General features: G+C 36.2%; 2 protein-coding genes across 2 annotated transcripts; one reads left to right on the top strand and one right to left on the bottom strand.

The window, feature by feature from the left end:
* Nucleotides 1–16344: 16344 nt before the first annotated feature.
* Nucleotides 16345–17280, top strand: LOC140850176 (olfactory receptor 4C11-like). Its single transcript, XM_073239947.1, has one exon. It carries the CDS (start codon nucleotides 16345–16347, stop codon nucleotides 17278–17280), a length of 936 nt encoding a protein of 311 aa, XP_073096048.1.
* Nucleotides 17281–24313: 7033 nt separating this feature from the next.
* On the bottom strand, nucleotides 24314–25249 carry LOC140850175 (olfactory receptor 4P4-like). The gene has a single exon (XM_073239946.1). The coding sequence runs from the start codon at nucleotides 25247–25249 to the stop codon at nucleotides 24314–24316; it is 936 nt and encodes a 311-aa protein (XP_073096047.1).
* Nucleotides 25250–25720: the final 471 nt, after the last annotated feature.

Genomic DNA, 25720 nt, shown 5'->3' with positions numbered 1-25720 from the left:
ATTAAGTATGCTTTAAGGAGATGTATCTAGGTACTAAGTTGAAGCAATGGACTTGTTTTGGTTAATTTTATGTTTTAATTTTTCTGGGCCAGAATGTGCACAAATATTTACTTGAATATTGTTTGGTGTTGTGAGTGTGAGGTCTGCCTAGATGATATCAACAGTTAAACTGGTAGACTGTAAGGCAGATTGCCCTCACTAATGTAGGTGGTCCTCATCCAACTGAATGCTTGACAATTACAAAAGGCTGACATCCTCTAAGGGAATTCTGCTGCCTGAGACCTTTCAAACTGAAACATCAGCTCTTCCTGTCTGACGGTCTGCCCACTGACACACTAACTCTTTCTGATTCTACAGCAGCTTCCTGCCTATGGACCTGAATTGGGACCGCAGATATTACTGGTTTGCAATAGTTTCTGGTCTTTTGACTCAAAATGAGGCATTGGCTGTACAGATTTTGTACTTGCGAACCTGCATATACACAAGAGATGATTCCTAGTATAAATCTCTTCTTATATATGTGTGTGTGTGTGTGTCTCTGTGTGTGTGTGTGTGTGTCTGTGTGTGTGTGTGTGTTCTGAAACATATCACATTTTCATGGATTGGAAGACTTAATATTGCTTAGCATCAATAATACCTAAAAGAGATTCAATAAAATCCCTATCAAATATTCATGACAATTTTGCAGATATAGAAAAATCTGAAAATTTCATGTGAAATCTCAAAGGACCCCATAATCATTAAAGATGTGAGAACAACTAAGTTGGGAGTCACACACTTCTTGATTTCAGAACTTACTGTAGAAGTATAGTTATCAGAACAGTGTGATACTTGTATAAAGGCAGGCATCTAGGCTAATTGAATAGCTTAGAAAGCCCAGAAATATACCATCACATTTGGTCATATGAATTTCTACAGGGGTACCAAGAGCATCCAATGGGGAAAGGATAGTTTTTTCAACAAATGGTGATGGAAACTTGATATTCCCATGCCGAAGAATAAAGGTTGACCCTTAACTTACACCATATACAAAATATCTACAAATGGATGAAAGAACTAAACATAATAGCTAAAACTGTAAAACACTTAGAAGAAAATATAGAGGGAAAATTTCAGGACATTAGATGAGGCAATAATTTCCTAAATATGGCACCAAAGACACAGGTTACTGAAGAAAAAATAGACAAAATGAACTACATTGAAATTAAAAATTTCTGTGCATCAAAGACCAGAGTTAACAGAGGGAAAAGCAACTAATGGAATAGGAAGAAAAACTTTCAAATATACATCTGATAAGGAGTCACTATCCAGAATATGCAAGGAATTCCTAAAACTCAATGACAACCTGATTTTAAAATGAGTAAAGAATACAAATGGGCAAAGAGCATATGAATAGATGCCCAACATCACTTCACACACTTGTGCCCTGTTCATGAGAATGTAAAATGGAGCAGCCTGTTTGAAAGAAAGTTTGACATTCCTCAGAAAATTAAAAATAGAATGTCCATTAGATCTAGCAATTCTCCTTTTGGATATATATCAAAAGAACTTAAAGCAGAGACTAGAAGTGATACTTGTATACTTGTGTTTATGGCACATGGACAACTGCCAAAATGTGTAAGCAACCCTATAAATAGATAAACACATAAATAGATAAAGAGAATCTGTTCTGCATACAATGGGATATTATTCAATATTAAAAAGAAAGGAGTTTCTGACATTACAAAACAGATAAATTTTGTGGATGTGTTAAATGAACATGCCATTCATTTTTTCTTTTTCGTAGATAATTATTTTTATTGAAGGGTAGTTGACACACAGTATTACATTAGTTTCAGGTGTACAACACAGTGATTCAACATTTATATACATGATAATTCAAGGTACCAGCTATCACCATACCAAGTTGTTAACAATATTTTGACTATATTCCTTATGCTATACATTACATCCCGGTTACTTATTTATTTTACAACTGGAAGTCTGTACTTTTTTTTTTTTTTTTTGTTTTTTGTTTTTTGAGAGGGCATCTCTCCTATTTATTGATCAAATGGTTGTTAAAAACAATAAAATTCTATATAGGGGAGTCAATGCTCAATGCACAATCATTAATCCACCCCAAACCCAATTTTCGTCAGTCTCCAATCTTCTGAAGCATAACAAACAAGTTCTTACATGGAGAACAAATTCTTACATGGTGAATAAGTTACATGGTGAACAGTACAAGGGCAGTCATCACAGAAACTTTCAGTTTTGATCATGCATTATAAACTACAAACAATCAGTTCAAATATGAATATTCATTTGATTTTTATACTTGATTTATATGTAGATCTTTATTATTATTATTTTTAATAAAATGCAGAAGTGGTAGGTAGGTGCAAGATAAAGGTAGAAAACATAGTTTAGTGTTGTAAGAGAGCAATTGTAGATGATCAGGTGTGTGCCTGTAGACTATGTGTTAACCCAAGCTAGACAAGGGCAATAAAACATCCACGGATGCAGAAGATATCTCTCCGAACAGGGGGGGAGAGGTTCTAAGCCTCACCTCTGTTGATCCCCAATTTCTCACCTGATGGCCCCCCTGCGACTGTGCCTGTCTTAGGTTGTTCCTCCCTTGAGGAATCTTACCCATCTCTGGCTAACCAGTCATCTTCCGGGGCCATACAGGGAAATGTAAAGTTGGTAACTGAGAGAGAAGCCTTATTGTTTGAAATGGTTGGGTTTTTACTTCTTTGCATATGTATGCCCTGTGGCCTCTATGCCAAGCATTGCCTTGAGGTATCTTTACCACTTGGAAGAATTATGATACACGGTAAATTCGATATGAGGCACGAATTCTATTTAAGTGTTGTAATTAGGAAGGAAGAAGAAAAGCTATAGAAGTAGCAGGCGGAAGAAAACATGGGAAGATTGATTATTTCTTTGACATATCTTCTTATAGAGTAACTTCAGCATGTATAGGTTGTAAACTACTAATTAAATTGTGCACACACATTAACATAATAGGAGTACAGTTACATAATGAAAGCAGACATATAATTACCAGCCATCTCCAGTGAAACCAAGAAAACCAGTCAGGTACCTTAGGTGTTTGTGAAAATTTATCTGTGATATGGTGAATATTGTCCAACTGAACTTGAACAGTCTTAGAGAAATCAGACAAATTAAAATAGCCCATTCCTGGGGACTGTTCACATCCCATATGTTCTTTTAACAGTAGACAGTCAGTATTTGTAAGATTTTGGAGCACTGCAATTTGCACTTCTCCTAATGCTTGGTTGAGTTCCAACAGTATAGATCCAGTCAAATTTGTTGTTTTACTGTATGCACAGGCCAGCTTAGATATCTCCTTCTTCATTCTCATGGCAAGTCCAGGAACCGGTGGGATGAGTGCATCTACACCAGTAGCAGCGCGTGGTTCTTTGCTGAAGTTTTTTGATGATCAACTTCTGGCATGAGTCTTCCAGAGAGTGCTGATGTTGGAAGTTCTTTTTGATATCGTATCTTAGTTCATTTTCGGGGTAGCCAACTTAGGCTTTGATCCTCTGTATAACCAGGTCCCCCTTTAAACCTCTTTACAGTCACTGTCCATCACCATAGCACAATGTTGTAGAAACACTACTTGTCTTCTCTGTGTTGTACAGCCCTCCCCTTTCTCCCAACCCCCCATGCATGCTAATCTTAATACCCCACTTCTTCTTCCCCCACCTCATCCCTCCCTATCCACCCATCCTCCCCAGTCCCTTTCCCTTTGGTACCTGTTAGTCCACTCTTGAGTTCTGTGATTCTGCTGCTGTTTGTTCCTTTAGTTTTCCCTTTGTTCTTATACTACACATATGAGTGAAACCATTTGGTATTTCTTTTTGTCTGCTTGGCTTATTTCACTGAGCATAATACCCTCCAGCTCCATCCATGTTGCTGCAAATTGTAGGATTGGCCCTCTTCTTATGGCTGAATAGTATTCTATTGTATATATGTACCACTTCTTCTTTATTCATTCCTCTATCGATGGACATATAGCTTGCTTCCAATTCTTGACTATTGTAAATAGTGCTGTAAGAAACATAGGGGTGCATCTCTCCTTCTCAAACTTGACTCCTGTGTTCTTAGGGTAAATTCCTAGGAGTGGAATCCTGGGTCAAATGGTAAGTCTGTTTTGAGCATTTTGATGTACCTCCATACTGCTTTCCAAAATGGTTGAACTAATTTACACTACCACCAGCAGTTTAGGAGGGTTCCCCTTGCTCCACAGGCTCGCCAACATTCGTTGTTGTTTGTCTTTTGGATGACAGCCATCCTTACTGGTGTGAGGTGATATCTCATTGTAGTTTTAATTTGCATTTCTCTGATAATTAGCAATGTGGAGCATCTTTTCATGTGTCTCTTGGCCATCTGTATTTCTTTTTTGGAGAACTGTCTGTTCAGTTCCTCTGCCCATTTTTTAATTGGATTATTTGTTTTTTGTTTTTTGAGGCATGTGAGCTCTTTATATATTCTGGACATCAAGCCTTTATCAGATCTGTCATTTACAAATATATTCTCCCATTCTGCACGGCTCCTTTTTGTTCTGTTGATGGTGTCTTTTGCTGTACAGAAGCTTTGCAGCTTAATATAGTCCCACTTGTTCATTTTTGCTGTTGTTTTCCTTGCCCAGGGAGATATGTTCAAGAAGAGGTCACTCATCTTTATGTCTAAGAAGTTTTTGCGTATGCTTTTTTCCAAGAGTTTAATGGTTTCATGACTTAAATTCAGATCTTTGATCCATTTTGAGTTTACTTTTGTATATGGGGTTAGACAATGGTCCAGTTTCATTCTCCTACATGTAGCTGTCCAGTTTTGCCAGCATCATCTGTTGAAGAGACTGTCATTTCGCCATTGTGTGTCCATGGCTCCTTTATCAAATACTAATAGAGCATATATGTCTGGGTTAATGTCTGGATTCTCTAGTCTGTTCCATTGGTCTGTGGATCTGTTCTTGTGTCAGTACCAAATTGTCTTTATTACTATGGTTTTATAGCAGTGCTTGAAGTTGGGGAGTGAGATCCCCCCTACTTCATTCTCCTTTCTTTGGATTGCTTTGGCTATTCGGGGTCTTTGGTGGTTCCATATGAATTTTTGAATTATTTGTTCCAGTTCATAGAAGAATGTTGCTGGTAGTTTCATAGGGATTGCATCAAATCTATATATTGTTTTGAGCAGGATGACCATTTTGACGATATTAATTCTTCCTGGCCATGAGCATGGGATGCGTTTCTATCTGTTAGTGTCCCCTTTAATTTCTCTTAAGAGTGACTTGTAGTTTTCAGGGTAGTAGTCTTTCACTTCTTTGATTAGGTTTATTCCTAGGTATTTTATTTTTTTCTTGATGCAATTGTGAATGGAGTTGTTTTCCTGATTTCTCTTTCTGTTGGTTCATTGTTAGTGTATAGGAAAGCCACAGATTTCTGTGTGTTGATTTTGTATCCTGCAACTTTGCTGTATTCCAATATCAGTTCTAGTAGTTTTGGAGTGGAGTCTTTACAGTTTTTTATGTATAGTATTATGTCATCTGCAAATAGTGACAGTTTAACTTCTTCTTTAGCAATCTGGATTCCTTGTATTTCTTTGCTTTGTCTGATTGCCATGGCTAGGACCTCCAGTACAATGTTAAATAACAGTGGGGAGAGTGGGTATCCCTGTCTAGTTCCTGATCTTAGAAGAAAAGCTTTCAGCTTCTTGCTTTTCAATATAATGTTGGCTGTGGGTTTATCATAGATGGCCTTTATTATGTTGAGGTACTTGCCCTCTATTCCCATTTTGCTGAGAGTTTTTATCATGAATGGATGTTGAGCTTTGTCAAATGCTTTTTCATCATCTATGGAGATGATCATGTGGTTTTTGTCTTTCTTTTTGTTGATGTGGTGGATGATGTTGATGGACTTTTGAATGTTGTACCATCCTTGCATCCCTGGGATGAATCCCACTTGATCATGGTGTATGATCCTTCTGATGTATTTTTGAATTTGGTTTGCTAATATTTTGTTGAGTATTTTTGCATCTATGTTTATCCGGGATATAGGTCTTTAGTTTTCTTTTATGGTGGGGTCTTGCCTGGTTTTGGTATTAGGGTGATGTTGGCTTCATAGAATGAGTTTGGGAGTATTCCCTCCTCCTCTTTCTTTTGGAAAACTTTAAGGAGAATGGGTGTTATGTCTTCCCTGTATGTCTGATAAAATTCTGAGGTGAATCCATTTGGCCAGGGGGTTTTGTTCTTTGGTAGTTTTTTGATTACCGCTTCAATTTTGTTGCTGGTAATTGGTCTGCTTATATTTTCTGTTTCTTTCTGGGTCAGTCTTGGAAGGTTGTATTTTTCTAGGAAGTTGTCCATTTCTCCTAGGTTTCCCAGCTTGTTAGCATATAGGTTTTCATAGTACTCTCTAATAATTCTTTGTATTTCTTTGGGGTCCTACATGATTTTTCCTTTCTTGTTTCTGATTCTGTTGATTTGTTTTGACTCTCTTTTCCTCTTAATAAGTCTGGCTAGAGGCTTCTCTATTTTGTTTGTTTTCTCAAAGAACCAGCTCTTGGTTTCATTTATTTTTGCTATTGTTTTATTCTTCTCAATTCTATTTATTTCTTCTCTGATCTTTATTATATCCCTCCTTCTGCTGACCTTAGGCCTCATGTGTTCTTTTTCAAATTTTGATAATTGTGATGTTAGACCATTCATTCGGGATTTTTCTTCCTTCTTTAAATATGCCTGGATTGCTGTATACTTTCCTTTTAAGACTGCATTTGCTGTATCCCACAGTAGTTGGGTCTTTGTGTTGTTTTTGTCATTTGTTTCCAAATATTACTGAATCTCCATTTTGATTTGGTCATTGATCCATTGATTATTTAGGAGCGTGTTGTTAAGCCTCCATGTGTTTGTGAGCCTTTTTGCTTTCTTTGTACAGTTTATTTCTAGTTTTATGCCTTTGTGTTCTGAAAATTTGGTTGGTAGGATTTCAATCATTTGGAATTTACTGAGGCTCTTTTAGTGGCCTAGTATGTGGTCTATTCTGGAGAATGTTCCATGTGCACTTGAGAAGAATGTCTATCTTGTTGCTTTTGGATGTAGAGTTATGTAGATGTCTATTAGCTCCATCTGTTCTAGTGTGTTGTTCAGTGCCTCTGTGTCCTTACTTATTTTCTGTCTGGTGGATCTGTCCTTTGGAGTGAGTGGTGTGTTGAAGTCTCCTAGAATGACTGCATTGCATTATATTTCCTCCTTTAATTCTGTTAGTATTTGTTTCAGGTATGTTGGTGCTCCTGTATTGGGTGCATATATATTTATAATGGTTATATCCTCTTGTTGAACTCAGCCCTTTATCATTATGTAATGTGCTTCATTGTCTTTTGTTACTTTCTTTATTTTGAAGACTTTTTAGTCTGATACCATAATTGCAACACCTGCTTTCTTCTCTCTGTTGTTTGCATGAAATATCTTTTTCCATCCCTTGACTTTAAGTCTGTGCATGTCTTTGGATTTGAGGTGAGTCTCTTGTAAGCAGCATATGGATGGATCTTGCTTTTTCTAATCCATTCTATTACTCTGTGTCTTTTGATTGGTGCATTCAGTCCATTTACCTATAGTGTGATTATTGAGAGGTATGAACTTATTGCCATTGCAGGCTTTAAGCTTGTGGTTACCAAAGGTTAAGGGTTAGCTTCTTTACTATCTTACTGTCTAACTTAACTCGCTTGTTGATGTATTATAAACGTGGTCTGATGATTTTTTATTTATCTCCCTACCTATTCCTCCTCCTCCCTTCTTCAGATGTTGGGTGTTTTGTTCTGTGCTCTTTTTAGGAGTGCTCCCATCTAGAGCAGTCCCTGTAGGATGCCCTGTAAAGGTGGTTTGTCGGGGGCAAATTCCCTCAACTTTTGCTTGTCTGGGAATTTTTTAATCCCTCCTTCATATTTAAATGATATTCATGCTGGATACAGCAGTCTTGGTTCGAGGCCCTTCTATTTCATTGCATTAGGTATATCATGCCATTCTCTTCTGGCCTGTATGGTTTCTGTTGAGAAGTCTGATGATAGCCTGATGTGTTTTCCTTTGTAGGTAACCTTTTTTTTCTCTCTGGCAGCCTTTAATACTTTGTCCTTGTCTTTGATCTTTGCCATTTTAATTATTATGTGTCTTGGTGTTGCCCTCCTTGGATCCCTTGTCATGGGAGTTCTGTGTACCTCTGTGGTCTGAGAGGCCATTTCTTCCCCTAGTTTTGGGAAGTTTTCGGCAATTATTTCTTCAAAGACACTTTCTATCCCTTTTTCTCTCTCTTCTTCTTCTGGTACCCCTATAATGCGTATGTTGTTCCATTTCGAAGGTTCACTCAGCTCTCTTAGAATTCTTTCATTCTTGGAGATCCTTTTATCTCTCTCTGCATCAGCTTCTCTGCATTCCTCTTCTCTGTTTTCTAGTCCATTAATGGCCTCTTGCATGTTGTCCATTCTGTTTTGAAGTCCTTCCAGAGCTTGTTTTATTTCTGTATTCTCCTTCCTTAGTTCTTGCATATTTCTCTGCAAGTCCATCAGCATGGTTATGACTTTTGTTTTGAATTCTTTTTCAGGAAGACTTGTTAAATCTATCTCCCAGGTTCCTTCTCAGGGGAAAATGTGGCAGATGCCGAAACTGTGTGAGTTAGTCTTGCCTGGATCATATTTTTTTGCCTTTTCATGTTGACACGTGCTATTGACTGTCAGCTGGGAGGGCCAGACTTTTCACTTGCTACTGGCCTGTCTTTACTGGGACAACTGCGACCCCTAGTGGCTTGTGTTGGGTAATTGTGTGTAGACTGAGTCTTTGTGTCTTGCCAGGCTGTTATGGAGGAATTTCCCTTTCTGTGGGTGTGGTCTGCCTTAGGCTGCTTCTCTGCTTTCGCAGTACCCAGAGGGGTAATGACCAGGGGACTTTTTGGCTGTTTACCTCTGTGAGGGGTCTCAGAGCTGTTGCCCAGGGGTTAGTGTGCCCCGTTTTCCCTGTAATTTCCAGCCACTGCGTTGTAACCTGTTTGGTATCCGTCCAGCTGTTATGTCCCTGTCCCTTTAAGACTTTCAAAAAGCACTCGCTTTTCTTTGTCACAGGGGCATCAGCTTCGGAACCTGCTCAGAGGTCTTGCTGTCCTATTTCCCTAGTTTCCAGCCCTCCACGCATGCACTGTGTCTGCGCTCTGGTGCGGGTGGCTGGGGCTGGGTGTTTACCAGTCCTGGGCTCCCTCTCCCTCCCACTGGGAGCTAGGGGGAGGTGTGCTCAGGTCCCACCAGGCCGGGGTTGTATCCTACCCCTTTAACCAGGCGCTGGGCTCTCGCATATTTGGATGTAGTCTGGCTGTTGTCCTCTGTCTTCTGGTCTCTCTTTTAGGATTAGTTGTATTTGTTTTATTTTCAAAAATATATATGTTTTTGGGAGGAGATTCCCTCTGTCCTACTCATGCTGCCATGTTGGCTCCTCCTCCTGTCTATTTGTAGTTTTTTTGTGGAACCTCTATATTGCTTTACACAATGGTTGAACAAGTTTACATTCCTACCAGCAGGGAGGGAGGGTTCCCCTTTCTCTGCATCCTCACCAGCAGTTTTTGTTCCTAGTCTTTTCTACTTTGGCCATCCTAACTGGTGCGAGGTGATATCTCATTGTGGTTTTAATTTGCATTTCCCTGATGATTAGTGATGTGGATCATCTTTCCATGTGCCTGTTGGCCATCTGAGTTTCTTCTTTGGAGAAGTGTCTGTTCATATCCTCCCCCCAATTTTTAATAAGGTTATGTCTTTTTGGGTGTTGAGGGTATGACTTCTTTATATATTTTGAATGATAACCCCTTGTTGGACACAAATATATTCTCCCATACTGTAGGATGCCATTTTGTTCTGCTGATGGTGTCCTTTACTGTGCAGAAGCGTGATGTAGTCCCATTTGTTCATTTTTTATTTTGTTTCCTTTGCCTGTGAAGATGCATTCAGGAAAAAGTTGCTCATGTTTATATTGAAGAGATTTTTGCCTATCTTTCCTTCTAAGAGTTTTATGGTTTCATGACTTACATTCAGATCTTTGATCCATTTTGAGTTTACTTTTGTATATGGGGTTTGACAATAACCCAGTTTTATTCTCCTGCATGTAGCTATGCTGTTTTGCCAACACCAGCTGCTGAAAAGGCTGTCATTTTCCCATGTATGTACATGGCTCCTTTATTGTATATTAATTGACCATATATGCTTCAGTTTATATATGGGCTTTCTTATGATGGCTAATTTTATGTGTTAATTTCACTGGGCCACAGTGTGCACAAATATTTGCTTGCATACGCTTGGGGTTGTGACTGTGATGTTTGCCTACATGGTATCAGCATCTGAACTTGTACACTGCAAGGCAGATTGCCCTCACTAATGTAGGTCTCCTCACCCAATCAACTGAAGGCCTGAAAATTACAAAAGGCTGACTCCTCTGAGTAAGAGGGAATTCTCCTGCCTGAGAGCCTGAGGGCTGAAACACCAGCTCTTCCTGCCCCACGGGCTGCACACGGGCACGTGAACTCTTCTGGATTCTCCAGCAGCTTCCTGCCTGTGGACCTGAATAGGGACAGTGGATGCTATGGTTTACAGCAGTTCCTGGTCTTTCAAGTCAAAATGAGACATTGGCTGTACAAATTTTGCTCTTCTCAACTGAAATATGTACAAGAATCAACCACTTATAATAAATCTCTTCTTATACATGTATAAATATGCACATACAGACATATTCTGAAATATATCCCATTATCATGGATTAGAAGAAACATTGTTTAGATGTCAATAATACCAAAAACAATAGAGATTCAATACCTAATACAGATTCAACACATACTTTATCAAAACTACATGGTGGTTTTTGAAGATACAGAAGGATCTAAAAATTTCACATGGAGTCTCAAGGGACCCTATAGACAAAAACGTCTTGAGAACAACTAAGTAGAGGCACCCATACTTCCTGATCTCAAAACTTACTGTAAAGCTACAGTTAACAGAACAGTGTGATACTGGCATAAACACAGGTATCTAGGTGACTGGAATAGTTTAGAAAACCCAGAAATGTACCATCATTTTTCTCCAGCCAGTTTCTACAGGGGTACCAAGAGTATCCAATGAAGAAAAGATAGATTTTCCAACAAATGGTTATGGGAAAACTTGATATTCTGATGCAAAAGAATGAAAGTAGACTCGTGACTTAGAGTACATACGAAATAACTCAAAATGAATCAAATACCTAAATATAAGAACTAAAATTATAAAACACTTAGGAGGAAATACAGAGGAAAAGCTTCAGGACATTAGACGAAGCCATAACTTCTTGAATATGGCACCAAAGACACAGGCTACAGAAGAAAAAAATAGATTGGAGTACATTAAAATTATAACCTTCTATGAATCAAAGACCACAATTAAGAGAGTGGAAAAAGTGACTTGTGTTGTAGGAAGAAACACTTGTAAATGTATATCTGATAAGGAGCCATTATCCAAAACATACAAGGAATTTCTATAAGTCAGTGACAACCTGAATAAAAAATAGGCTAAGAATATATATAAATGGACACAGAAAGTATGAAAAGATGCCCAACATCATTACACACACTTGTGCCCTGTTCATGAGAATGTAAAATGGGGCAGCCTGTTTGAAAGACAGTATGCCAATCCTCAAAAAGTTAAAAATAAAATGACCATTAGATCTAGCAATTCTCCTCTGCATATATACCAAAAGAACTGAAAGCAGGGGTTGAAAAGATACTTGCCCTTTCATGTTAATGGCACATTATTCACAACTGCCTAAGTGGGTGAGCAACCCTAGTGTCCTTCAGCATATAAACGGTTAAACAGAGTGTGTTCTGCATCCAATGGAATATCATTCAGTGTGGAAAGGATGGAGTTTCTGACATGCTGCAACACAGATAAACTTTGAGGGTGTATTAAATGTAACATGCCATTCACAGTGAAGTTGTAAAAACTAATACAGACTTTCCATGAACTCCACACTTATTCCCCTTATTATCATCTTATATTAATTAGTATGGCACATTTGTCAAAATAATATATCAGTCAATGTTAATTATTTTTTAATGAATTACTTTTAACTTAAATCTGTATTTAACCAGTTTCCTAACAAATTAGTTTTCACTAATTTTTTCTTCTTCTCCAGAACTGGATTCCAGATACAACATCACATAAAGTTGTTGTGTTTTCTTTGGCACCCGTAGGCAGTGACAGATTCTCTTTTCCTTCTGAGTGATGACCTTGGCAGTTTTGAGGAAAAATAGGCAGACATTTTGTACAAAAGCCCTCAGTTAAGTTTGTCCAATATTTTCCTCAAAATACGTTTTGTGGATTATTGGGAGAAAGTTTATATGGCAAAGTGTTTTTTCCACCACCTCATCTCAGTGGGAACATGATCTCCGTGTGACTTATCACTGTCGCTGTTAAACTTGGTCACCTGGCTGACGTAGCACGTGTCACATGTCCCTTTTGTGAAGTCTCGCCCTCCTCCACTCCACATGAGCCTTTTGGAAGGAAGTCAACATTTACAGCCCACACTTACAGGTGGAGACTTTGAGGGCAGAATATCTACATAAGTCATTTAGAATTATTTAGCTTATTCCTCTCCAGTTATAGAAATGTATTTATCATTTAACTCACAAATACTTATTTTATACTTTGGGTTATGTGTACATTTGTGCTATTCATTTTGATGCTCAATTTTTTTCCAGCTTTGGGCACTGTGGCCTCTTTTACAGGCTCCTGTGTCCCTCTGGCATATCCTCATCATGGTGTGAGTACACGTGTGTGTGTGAGTATATATGTGGGTGTAGGTGTTAGCACTTCCTTGCTTTCTTGCATTACAATATGCCCCAGTTCCTCTTGTACATTCCCTGTCCCAAACCTAGAATCAGCCATTCCTTCAAGAAGCCCTATTTCATTTTATTGGAGAAGGAATGAGACACCCTGTCCTGGGCACTAAGTGATTGTTAGTTTTTTCCAGGCAAAAGATATCATTACTGTCCCATATGAACACTTGCATAATTGCAAGGATAGGCCATCCTTTCTCCATGATGTAATAACCCATATTGGAGATTAAATTATTTATCACATCAATGTTTCTTAATTAGGAAGGGAAGAGACACTTTAGGGAATGACCTTCCCCAGACTCCAATATTTTGCATCATTCATGTTTAAATATTCCTCCAGGGAAACCAAAAGTGAAGCATTTCCCTGTCAAACTCCTTTGTGAGTGGATTGAGAAAGTGGGGACTGAATCTCTGACTGTCTTAGCCTGCAATCTGGCATGTGAGTGAGAATATAGTCTCTTTGGAAGAGCAAACAGCTCCTGGTTCCAGAGAAGAAGACATAATTTTAGAAGCACTTTTTGTTTTTAAATCTATTTGGAGCAGAGGGTGTCCAAAGTACCTTGGAAAGAAAAGAGGGCAACTGAACATCCTCATCTCTGCATAAGCTCTTACAAAGCTGGTAAAATTTAAATTGGAGATTAAGCTAGTTGCATTTTTTACTTGGAACAAATGAGTCTGATCAATGCCACTGTAAGTATCTAGTACATGCAACACATTGGTGGAAGGATGGAATGTTTAGGGCATATCTAGGAGTGCCTTACATCTTACAGTGAGATGATAGAAATAAAAGGTGTGCACAGCAGCTCCTGATGGAAATGGGAACTAATAGATAAGGGCTATTGGAGTTGAGGAGACAAAAATCAAATATTTGGGGGTTTCCTGGAAATATTCCATGGAGATGATGATTTTGGCATGGATATTAGGATTCAGACTTTCCTTTTTCTCAACGCAACTGAGTATAGAATACAATGGATCACTGTCTGATTTTATCTATGGACATTTTCTTAATTCTGGTCCTTCATTCAACAAATATTTCTTAACCACCTACTTTTACCTAGTTGCTGAAATTCATTACTTTATTGGCAAAATTTCCCATCCTTATGTCACTTCATTCTAAAATATGGGATCTTGGGTATATAATTCTAAAATATGTATATATTTGTATGTTTATGTATCTGTATACATGTATATATATATAAATACACTTAATTCACATCATTCATGTACTTTTATTTGTAGATATGTAAATCATGCAGACTATGTACATGTACCTATCTCTGTATCTCTATATGTCTCTGTATAGATATACAGATATAGATGAGGGATTTGTATATAATATTATTAATAGCTATAAACCATCAATGAATTGCCATTCATTTGTTGAAGAGCTTCAATAAGAGCACATTTGGAAACATCCAAGAAAGCCAGAAAATGTGTGTTTAATGAAACTGTGGTGTGATGTTATCAAAAGGCCTTGAGTTCCAGAAAATGACTCACCATATTAAACTTTTGGGTCTTATTATTGCATTCAAAATATTGCTGTCTTTCATGTTTACACCAGAAGAACATTGTGATGGGTCAGTGATATGCCACTGTGAATAATAAACCATCTCTTAAGATAAAATTAAAAGCTGTGTTTTTAGTGCATCACTAATCATCATGCTATCAAATACAAAAGGGCACATCCTAACAATTAGGCATTGCTCACATCTCTAACACAAAGAATGCAATTTCATCACACAAGAAGTGCAAGTACATGCTTTTTTGGTATTTTCCTAAATACAATTCCTTTGTATAATTGTGTATTTAACTGTAATATATATTATCATGCTTTTAATTAAGACCTACATCCTAAGCACACATTCTGTTCCCTAATTTTTCATTTTAAAATTTTTTAACATATTTAAATTTTAAAATATTCAAATTTAGAGACCATTTCATATATGTCTGCTATGTATTCATCAATAACTTTATCAATGGTTATTATCAATGAATTACCATGCCTGAATCATTCAGCTCCCTTCTTAAGAGTTTTGAGTTCTTTCCTGCTGTAATGGAAAGAGTTGTGATAATTTTCTTTGTCCTTGTAGTGAGTTTATCTGTAAAAAATGGAATCACTGGATCAACATCTATGTGCTGTTATGATATTATATATGTTGAAAATCACTCCCTAAGAAATTAAACCCACTTAAATTGCTACCGATGATGTGTGGGATTGACTGTTGCCCACAGTTTGTCAGCAATATATGTCAACAGTCTTTACTGTAAAGATTTCTCTATTCAACATAAGTGGAAATGATAATCTAATAGAAAGTTTAATTTGAATATATTTAACTACGAATGAAATTAAACATCTTTCTACATGAGCATGTTATTTATAATTGGTTCTTTTGCCCATAATTTATTTTTGTATTTGTGTTTTTAAGATTGCAGTGTGAAATCCATTGATCCTTGAAAATTATGCTTTTATCTGGAATGTGAGTTGTAAGTATATTTTACCAGTTTGGCACTAAAATTTGTTATGGACTATGCTACTGTTTGGAGAATATAAAGGTGCATAAACAAGGCATCCACTGTTTGGCACATAGTCAGACATTAATAAATATTAATTCTCTTTTTATTTCTATCTTTTCTTACTTGAAATCAGAGTACATGATAGTCAAAATAAATATCACAAGAATTCTACTGAAAGTTTTAGTGATGATTTGGAGCTTTCTGAGCTCATTTCTCAACCCCTGGTGGTAAACAGTAAACCATAAATTTAAAAGATTGTTCTGATTCACAGCAAATTTTCTTCCTGTATTTCTTCTTCATTTTAGTCTCAATGACTCAATGCATGAATAAAGCATGTTGAAAGACTCAGAAAAACAATGAATAGGGGAAGGATTTGCCTTTATACAACATAGTATAGTAAAAAAAGTACAACATTTAAAAGAGCTAAATTTAAGCCTAAATAACTAGAGAGGTGAGAGAGCTAAATTAAAGGAAATAAACTTAGTCAAAGCAGCACATTTAAGGAAGTCTCCTGATGGACTGGGCCAACTGGCAGGGCCTTCATTGTTAAAATTTGATGTTTATTGGGTCTCTCTCTCCACCCACACCTCATCTCCTGTATGTGTGAATGTGTTTAGGTTTATTAAGAAAGACTGAATCATGTAGACAATCATTGTTTATATATACATATATATATTTGGAAGAGTATTTTATAACAACTTGGTTCAAAGAATGTAAAAGCATATTGTGTAATACAAACAATATACAATCAGGTAAACATATCAAATTGATTTTAAGAATTCCATACTATTCAGATAAAAACAGTACACAGAAGGTAAGTAATTACCCATTGATAAGTGATCTAACATTTTGACCTCCAGATGTGTCTCCATATCATAAATTTTTTCTTTTTTCCTTTGCAGATTATTTTTAAGCTTTGCTTTCTCCATCAACTAAAATGACACAACAAAATAGCAGCGTAACTGAATTCATACTCTTAGGACTGACACAGGATCCTATGAGGCAGAAAATGGTCTTTGTAATCTTCTTCATATTCTATGGAGGAACAGTCATGGGGAATTTACTTATTATTGTGACCATCAAGTCCAGCCAAACACTTGGGAGCCCCATGTACTTCTTCCTGTTTTATTTGTCCTTTGCTGATTTCTGCTTTTCAACTTCCGCAGCCCCTAGACTCATTGTGGATGCTCTCTCTGCAAAGAAAATCATATCTTATAATGAGTGCATGACTCAAGTCTTTGCACTACATTTATTTGGCTGCATGGAGATCTTTGTCCTCATCCTCATGGCCGTTGACCGCTATGTGGCCATCTGCAAGCCCTTGCGGTACCCAACCATCATGAGACGGCAGGTCTGCATCATTCTGATTATTCTTGCATGGATTGGGTCTTTTATACATTCTATGGCTCAGATTATCCTGGCCTTAAAGTTGCCTTTCTGTGGACCCAATTTGATTGATCATTATTGCTGTGATATGCAGCCCTTATTGAAACTTGCATGCATGGACATTTATGTGATCAACCTGCTGTTGGTGTCTAATAGTGGGGCCATTTGCTCAAGCAGTTTTGTGATTCTGATGATCTCATACATTGTCATCTTACATTCTCTGCGAAACCACAGTGCAGAAGGGAGGAAAAAAGCTCTCTCCACTTGCACTTCCCACATCACTGTAGTCATCTTATTCTTTGGTCCGTGTATATTCATCTATACACGTCCCCCAACCACTTTCCCCATGGACAAGATGGTGTCCGTATTTTATACTATTGGGACACCCTTCCTCAACCCCCTCATCTACACACTGAGGAATGCAGAAGTGAAAAATGCCATGAGAAAGCTGTGGCTTATCAAAACTACCTCTGAAAGCAAAAGATGAACTGCGGGCCTGGTTGAGTACTTTCTGAGTCACAATTTAACTGAATCTCTACAGATCAATATCATAGTGTGTATCCTGACTCGCCCATGCCTTCCAATTCAATGCACCTGACCTTACATTTTTCTGTGTTTCTGTCCTAAAACTAGTAGCTTTCCTAACATTCTCAGCCTGACTCCCTCTTTTCCTGAGACTTCAGTACTGGCATTGTGGAATGTGAAATACACCTCACTATACAGTATACACTCTGGTTTGATAGAAGAAATATATATATGTATATAAAATCACAGCAGCTCAAATATGTGAAGATTCATAAATAATGTGTAGCTGGTTTGCTATGATTTATAATTCCCTCCATAACACATTTGAAATAAGGTGTCCTGCTTTCTCTTGAACACTTGCAAAGCAAAGGAACTTACTTTGTGTATCAAGAAGTTCATTTCATTTTATCATTAATTTAGCATTGAAATATTCCATACTACTGTATCAAAGACTTTTTAATATAATGATATTCTATTATAGTTTTGATTGCTTTCTTTAGCTCTTAAGATAAATGAGACTTATGTATGGGATTTTTTAAATGTAGTGTTACAAAGGCCTTGACATATTCAGCTATTATATGATTGGTGTATAGAGACTACAACAATGAAATTCTCTAACTCTAAGAATTAAGAAAGTAACAGAATGCACATTTTCAGGACTAAATAAAAATTACAAAGACACCAGAGATACAGCATACCTTTTGAGATTGAAGTAGTTAAAGGTACTTGAAAATAACCTGGTTTGATAAGAAAAAATGTGATGATATTATTCTATGTGAAGTTGGAATATGTGAGTCAAATGAAGGGAAGTATCATAGGCATCCCGGTAGTGATCACTGAGACTTGTCTTCAGTCAGTGGACTTAGAAAGAACCCACTGTTTTAGGCCATTATTGTCACCTTCTTTCTCTACCTGTACATCCCTAATAAAGGTGTTGTATGGGTCTCAGATCAGGCACAACAGAGCAGGAGGAAGGAAACAGGTACTCACAGAAAAGTAGATTGTAAAAAGGGAGGCTTTATTTTAGCCGGCTGGCGACTTGACGAGCAAGCTCTCCAAATGCAGCTCCGAGCCCTTGTTACATCTTTTTAGGCATTTTTACTGCATCTTGCTTAGTTTTTGCAACTTTTCTGCCTTCACCTAAATTCAGCAAGCTAAGTTTCTTGTTTAATGCTTTGTGGGCTTAGGCATCTTGTTTTACCCACCTGCTGCAGGAAATGGGTGATACTGCTGGTCTCTAACAAAGCAATGTACAGAAGCAAAAATAGGCTGGGGTTAGTTGAACATCCTGTTTCTCATGCGATTTGTATCTTTTCTTTTAGTTTCTCAGAAGTTGGTACGTGACTAGGGTCTGGGGCTAACTTTACAGAGAGCTTTGTGTCCTATTTTTATGTCTGAAACTGCTTCAGCCCTTCAGAGTGTCATGTAGATTGACATGTTACAATTGCTAACATGTGACACATAACAGAACAGATTAACAGCAGTACCTTGGCTGTGCATGCAAGAGGTTGTATCATGATCATTTAACATTCATTGATTTCAGTGCATCACCTCCTTAGTAATTGTTATAAGGTTTCATTTCATTTCTATAACTGTTGCCACTAATTGGAAAACTTTAACAATACCAATATTGTCTTGACAAAGATTATTTTATTACTCCACTCTAATTTCATCAAGAAAAAAATCACAGTTTTTTTTCCTTGTATGAGCTTAGTATTGCATTGCAAAAAGGCTTCCTAGTCTCCATTTTTCTTAACAAAGCAAAAATATTTATCAGGCTCATAGTGTCCAACAATGAACAGTACTTAAATGGAGTTCAATGATTTTTTAGTTCATTGATCTATTTACTCCTTACCTTATTACAGCTAACCCCAATTCCTTGTATATATATATGTGTGTGTGAGTTTTTACTAAAACAAATTGCTTTCAAGAAAAGTAGGATGGTAAACAACTTAGACAGGGTGCAACTCTAAATATGCAAAACCCTACTAGTCAATGAAAGAGACCCAGATCAAGGGCATCTAAGTGATTTCCTGGCATCAGAAAGTAATAGGTTGTATATTACAGGGCAGCTGTGCTGATGCCCACACAGTCAGGGTTGTGTCCCCACTTGAGAGCAGACTGAGAGGGGGTGTCTCTGGAGACACAAAGGGGAGTGGCAAGAAGAAGAATCATCATCTCAATAGACAAAAAATATGAAAGGTGAGAGATTACAGATCACCCAGTCTGTCTTCCTGAAGGTTTAAGTCTGTATATCTTGTAGTTCATAAAAATGCAAGCATTTTCAATTCCAAATCATTGTGAAATAATTTTCCATAAGTTTCAGCAAAATGTTCATTCTTCAGGTAGGATTCTGGTTTGATTTCTCTTCATCATAAATGTTTCCTCCACAGTATATTTTAAAATCTCATCCTGAAATCATAGGGAAATGATATTATGGTCACTTCAGTTAGCAAGAAGTGACAGGGGTGGTTGAATGCAGTCCAGTAAGAGAATTGTTCTCATCATTGCAACACATAATATTATATATTCTAGACCACATTTGCTCAATTTGTCAATTAATGGACCCATTCTACAAGTGGTGGACTAGCGACAGCAATGAAAAGCATAGAAGCTTGAAGACATGTACAATAAACTAAATGGTGGCCTTTTTAAATTCAAATTGTAGTTCCATAGCATAAATCATTTGAATATAAAATTAAAACCAGTTACCTAGTTAACTTCAGATGCTGGATATTAAGTGAAATGTTGTTTTACCTTTGTCTTATTTTTCACTTTAGTTGTATTACATACGGTTGGTGTGTAGATTATAAAATCTTCAGTCTTGCCAATGTACTGAAAGAAATCAATCACCCAGGAGAAGCATAGACATTATCCTCACCAATTTTTAAAAGTATTCTCTTAATGCATATCAAAAGCTTTCATAAGGATCTCAGGAAATGGGTTCACTTTCTCTCCTTCCATGACTTTCTGAAGATCGAGGTTATTGCTAACCCATCTCAGTATCACTGTCCACATACATAGAGCTGATATAATTTTATAGAATTTCAGAAATATAATGAGAAACACAGGGGACAATATGAAACACTGTAGTCCCATACATGGTTCATACACATAACACGGTTTATGCACATAAAATGGTTCAAAAGTTCCTTTGCCTTTTTCATTTTTTGAGTGAGAATTTCTGAAATTTCCATATAAACAAGGTATATGAACAAAGAAAACAAATGTTTATCACAGTTCAGATGTAATGGAAATGATCAGGATACATTCAGTTTTGGGAATCTGTTAAGTAAAAAGAAAGAAAATTAAGAAACAGTTGGTTGTTGTCGAGCAGACCTTAACACAGATCACTTCCTGAAATTTCCCTGGATTTTAATCAAAACGTAGTCAAATTATTGTCTAATTTCCTTGGGAGTATTGCATAAAAGTGCTTCAATCTCTTTTGGTGGTACTACCAAAATTATAAGAATTATTACTCTTATAGTTAAAGTAGAGTGTTCACCATAAGTCCAAATTTTCTCCTCATGGTATCAGAATATGGTCTTTTAAACACTTACCTTAAATGAATCAGATGAAACAAGTTTATTTTAGGATGACAGGTTTTTCAGAGTTAAGAAATTACATATCACTGGGATATGCCATCAAAAACTGGGCCATTCTTTGATAATAATACAGGAAAATATAAAAGCATGAAAATGGACTCAGTATAGTCCACTGCAATTTGAAGATTTCATTAACTCTTAACTTAGTGCTCTCGTAATCAACTGGAATTCTGCTTGTGATTCATATACACTTAAACTAAAGTGAACATAGATATTCTTATAGTAATGAAATTATCTTCTGTGGCAAGAGAACATATAGACATAACAATGAAATTGAATGGAATACACTTACGTAGCATGCAACTGCCGTAAAACACAGTTGGCAGACAGTTCTTCAGAAAAGGTAGCATGGTTAACTCACTTGCATAATCAGTCTAAGTGGCTATAAGAGTAGCTTTAGTCTCCTTGGGAAGACTTGTCTCCTCAGATATTCATTCTGCTGAACCTTTTCCAGTAAGATAAAATAAAATGCAGAGATTTAAAAACCAATTATTCAAACACATTTGGGACAATTCTCTGAAATTATTTTGAAAATCTCAACATGTTTTAAGATATGTATATTGGTTTAAATTTTAGACATAGATTTACATAGAAAGTGGACCTTGAAATATCAATTAACCAGGTCATATAAGCCCAAAATGTGCACATGTAAGGTCAGTTAATTAACTCCCCTCCGTCATCCACAAACCTGTAGGTAAGACATTTCCATTGGACATCCTTCAGACATGCTATTTCATTGATCTCTTGTCTACATTTATAAAAATATCATAGTGCTTTGATTTCTGAAGCTTCATAATCTACCATTAAGTCAGGTTGGGTAAGTTCGTCAAGTTTGGCTTTTTATAATGTTGTGGGGGCTAATGTGTATGCCTTTCATTTCAATTAATGTTAGAAAAAGCTTTTAAGTTGCAATAAAAAGACTGTTCTAATATTGGGGGTGCTTTCTTGCTAATATTGGTGAAATTGCCAATAGCAATTTCAGGTGTGTAAACAGACTTCTTAATGAAGTCCAGTCATCTGATCTGTAAGCATGGAATTATTCTCTATTATTAATGTCTTCTTAAATTTCTCTCTTAAAGACTTCTGTAATTCATATATGCTGTTACATATATCGTTGTGAGATTTATTTTTAAATATTTCATGCGTTGATTCTACTGCACATGACATCTACAAATTTCATTTTCTGATTATTTTTTACTAGTGGAATAATTTTTTGTATATTGATTTGATATCCTGAAATCTTGCAAAAACTCACTACAATGAAAAAAAATCCATTCAGACTGGAAGAAATAAACCTGTTTTTCCACAAGTGATATTACTATCTATGGTAAAAATTTAAAGAATGTATTACAAAAGTTCAAAAATGGGTATCAGAGAAATGGTGGTGGTATAAAATGAATTCAGATGTAATTGCTCCTTTTTTTGTTTAACATTTATGTAGAGTAAGTGTGGTTTCTTCAAGTTTTTGAAGAATTCGCCAGTGAAGCAATATATAAAGGAGTAAATGGGGAAAGAGATTTCTATTTTGTAGTTTTGAGACAGAAAATTCAGTTCTTTTAAGATATAGAGATATTGAGATTATCTATTAATTATTTTTAAATGAGTTGTGGTAGTTTATATCATTTGAGAATTTTGTACATTCTATATATTTTTCAATTAATTGGCCATATTATATTCAAAATAATACCTTATTGTTCTTTTAAAATTTGTTGTATTTTCAGTAAGTTTAGTAACTGTTGTAAGTTTAGTAATAGATCCTTTAACATTAAAAACAAAAAGTCTTTGATAATAAATGATCTAGGTCTTCTATGTCTTACTTATGTCTGTATCTTAAGAGATCTTAGTTCAAATCCTATTATGCATGTACAAATATACTTTCTTAAAAGTTCCTTCTGGTTTTCCTAAAGGATTTCGCAGATGTTTCCTCATTGCCCTGACAAGAAAATTTGCTTGATATGTTGTGTCACAATGTATTTTTATTTAATAGATTTTATTTATTACACAACTTTAGGTTCACAGCAAACCTGAAAGAAAAGTACAGAGAGATCCCATATCCCCCTTGTGCTCACATGCGGACAACCTCCCCTCCTGAGTGTTCCACATGTTACAGTCAAATGAATCTGCATTGACACATCTTTATCACCCAAAATTCACAGCTTACATTAGGGTTCATGCTTGGTGTTGTACAATCTATGGGTTTTAACATGTATAATGACAATATCCAAAACTGTGACATACTGCCCGAAAAATCCTCTGCGCTCTGCCCATTCATCTACCTCTTTTCTCTAACCTTTGACATCCACTGATTTTTTCTATAGGTTTGCATTTTCTACAATGTCTTATAGTTGAAATCATACAGTAAGGTAGAACTTTCAGATTGTCTTCTTTCACTTTGTAATGTGCATTTAAATTTTCTGCATGTCTTTTCCAAGTTTGATACCTAATTTAATTTTAGCACTGAACAATATATCATTGTCATATTAAATACATCTAGTCAACTACTGAAGGACAGCTTCATTGCTTCCCAGATTTGGCAATTATGAATAAAGTTGCTATAAACATCTGAGTGGAGCCAGCAGGCATTTTGCTTTTTAATTGTTACTTTATTTGTTTTTAGACCTATCTTACTTGTCTTTTCCAGTTTTTCTTTTCTTAATGATGTAGGAAAGATCTTTGGATCCAATGACAGCCAAGTTTGTTGGATATAATGACTGCCAATTTGCTTATCAATTTTGAGCAGGTCCACACTTAGGTTTTATTATGCAGTTTCTTGAGTTTAGTGGGAAATGTTATTACATTCTGGTGAATACATGGAATACAATTGTTTTCAGCATTCTGCATCATAGATTCTCATTACAACCTCACTAGTTATGATTATTTGTTTCGATGGGATATTGGAGAGTCAACCCCAGGAACCACTTTAAAACAGATTCTACATTAAATATTTCTCTTGCACAACAGATTTCTGAATAACACTAGAAAACACTATTTTGGATCAAAAAATTAAATTTATTATTTTAATTTTAGACTTCAATTCTACACAACAACAGAAGATGTGTCACTATGTAAGCTCACCCCTAAATCCAAAGTTTCTAATAAAATTATCAATAATCAATTTCCTTTATAATTTACTGATCAATACAAGACTAACTTATTTGCTTTGTCCCAATTGCACAGTCCTATATACACCCCACAAATGAACTTAGTTTGAAGGTACTTTTTGTACACAAGGATTAGTATTCATTTAATTTTTACTTTCATCTATAGTCTATATTTCTCTTTCATTCAAGGTAGTGGTGATGGATATAATCTATGAGATAGTTCCTGGCTTTTTCTTTCACGTTTACCCTCTTCTTTCATGAAGTTGCTTAGCCAATACGCCTTCTCCTATTAATTGCGTGCTCCCTTGGAATGTAATGTTTGACACCAGACTTTTCTCATAGTGTTTTTCATCTCTGTATTTCTCAGGGTGTAGATTAAGGGATTGAACATAGGAGCAATGATGGTGTAAAATAGTGCAAGTGTTTTGTCCTCAGGAAAAGTAGTAGGAGGTCTAAGGTAGATAAAGATGTCAGGTCCTAAAAATAAGATGACCACAGTGATATGAGACCAACAGGTAGAGAGAGCTTTGCGTCTCCCCTCAGCCGAGAAGTTTCTTAGAGTGAACAATATAATGCCATAAGAAACAAGTAAGACAACAAAGGTTACTAAGGCAACCATACCTGAAAAGGCAATCACGAGAACACCGAAGATGTAGGTGTCGGTGCAGGCAACTTTCAGCAGAGGAAAAATATTACAAAAGTAGTGATCAATCTCATTAGGACCACAGAAGGGCAGCCCAACTGCTGTAGAAAACAGAGGAAAGGCATGAAGAGCCCCACCACCCCAAGCAGCTAAGATTAGCAGGTTGCACGTTGTCCTGCTCATGATGGTCATGTAGTGGAGAGGTCTGCAGATGGCAACGTAGCGATCAAAGGCCATGGACGTAAGGATGAAGATCTCGGTACCGCCAAAGAAGTGCATGGTAAGGACCTGTAACATGCAGTTACCGTAGGAGATGGTTTTTCTTTCCACTAGAAGGTCAGCAATTAATTTTGGTGTCACAGTAGAAGTATAGCAGATGTCTACTGAGGCTAAGTGAAGGAGGAAGTAGTACACTGGCTGGTGAAAAAGAGGACTGCATTGGATGGAGACAAGGATCAGAAGGTTTCCTACCAAGAGAGCCACGTAACAGAAGAAGAAGAGCACAAAGCAAAATATTTGTATGTTCTGGTCATAAGAAACTCCCCAGAAAATGAATTCTGAGATGTTTCTACGGATTTTCATAATTTGTGTTTATTATATGTGAAACACAAATGAATTATATATCTGAAAGAAATGAAATGTAAATTTAGTGAAAAATTAACAATATAAACACAATTATACAATATCTACTACAAAGTAGATTGACATGAATGGATCTTAATATTAATAATGCTTGATTTATTGAATTGAAAGTTTTTTCTTTTATTATGTCTCTTGATTTATATATTCATTGTGGAATAATTGTGTAATGGTAAAATAACTATACATTCTCCTTAATATTACTGGTAATGATTAAAGTATTCAAGTATTATTTTGAAAATTAAAACATTTTATTAATGTTATTTATTTTATTTAGAAAACAAGAACTGTTCACTTTATTATTTAGTCTAACTGAATAAAAACAAGGAAATTTTTTCAGTACTTTTCAGTATTTGTGCCTTATATATATACAATCAATTTTCCTTCTTTAAAAATTATCTGACCAAATTCTGT

This window comes from Manis javanica, chromosome 6 (genome assembly GCF_040802235.1).
Source record: "Manis javanica isolate MJ-LG chromosome 6, MJ_LKY, whole genome shotgun sequence".
In the NCBI taxonomy this organism is placed as follows: Eukaryota; Metazoa; Chordata; class Mammalia; order Pholidota; family Manidae; genus Manis; species Manis javanica.
The sequence above is the reverse complement of the archived record's forward strand: the minus strand, read 5'-3'. Positions and strand labels throughout refer to the sequence as shown.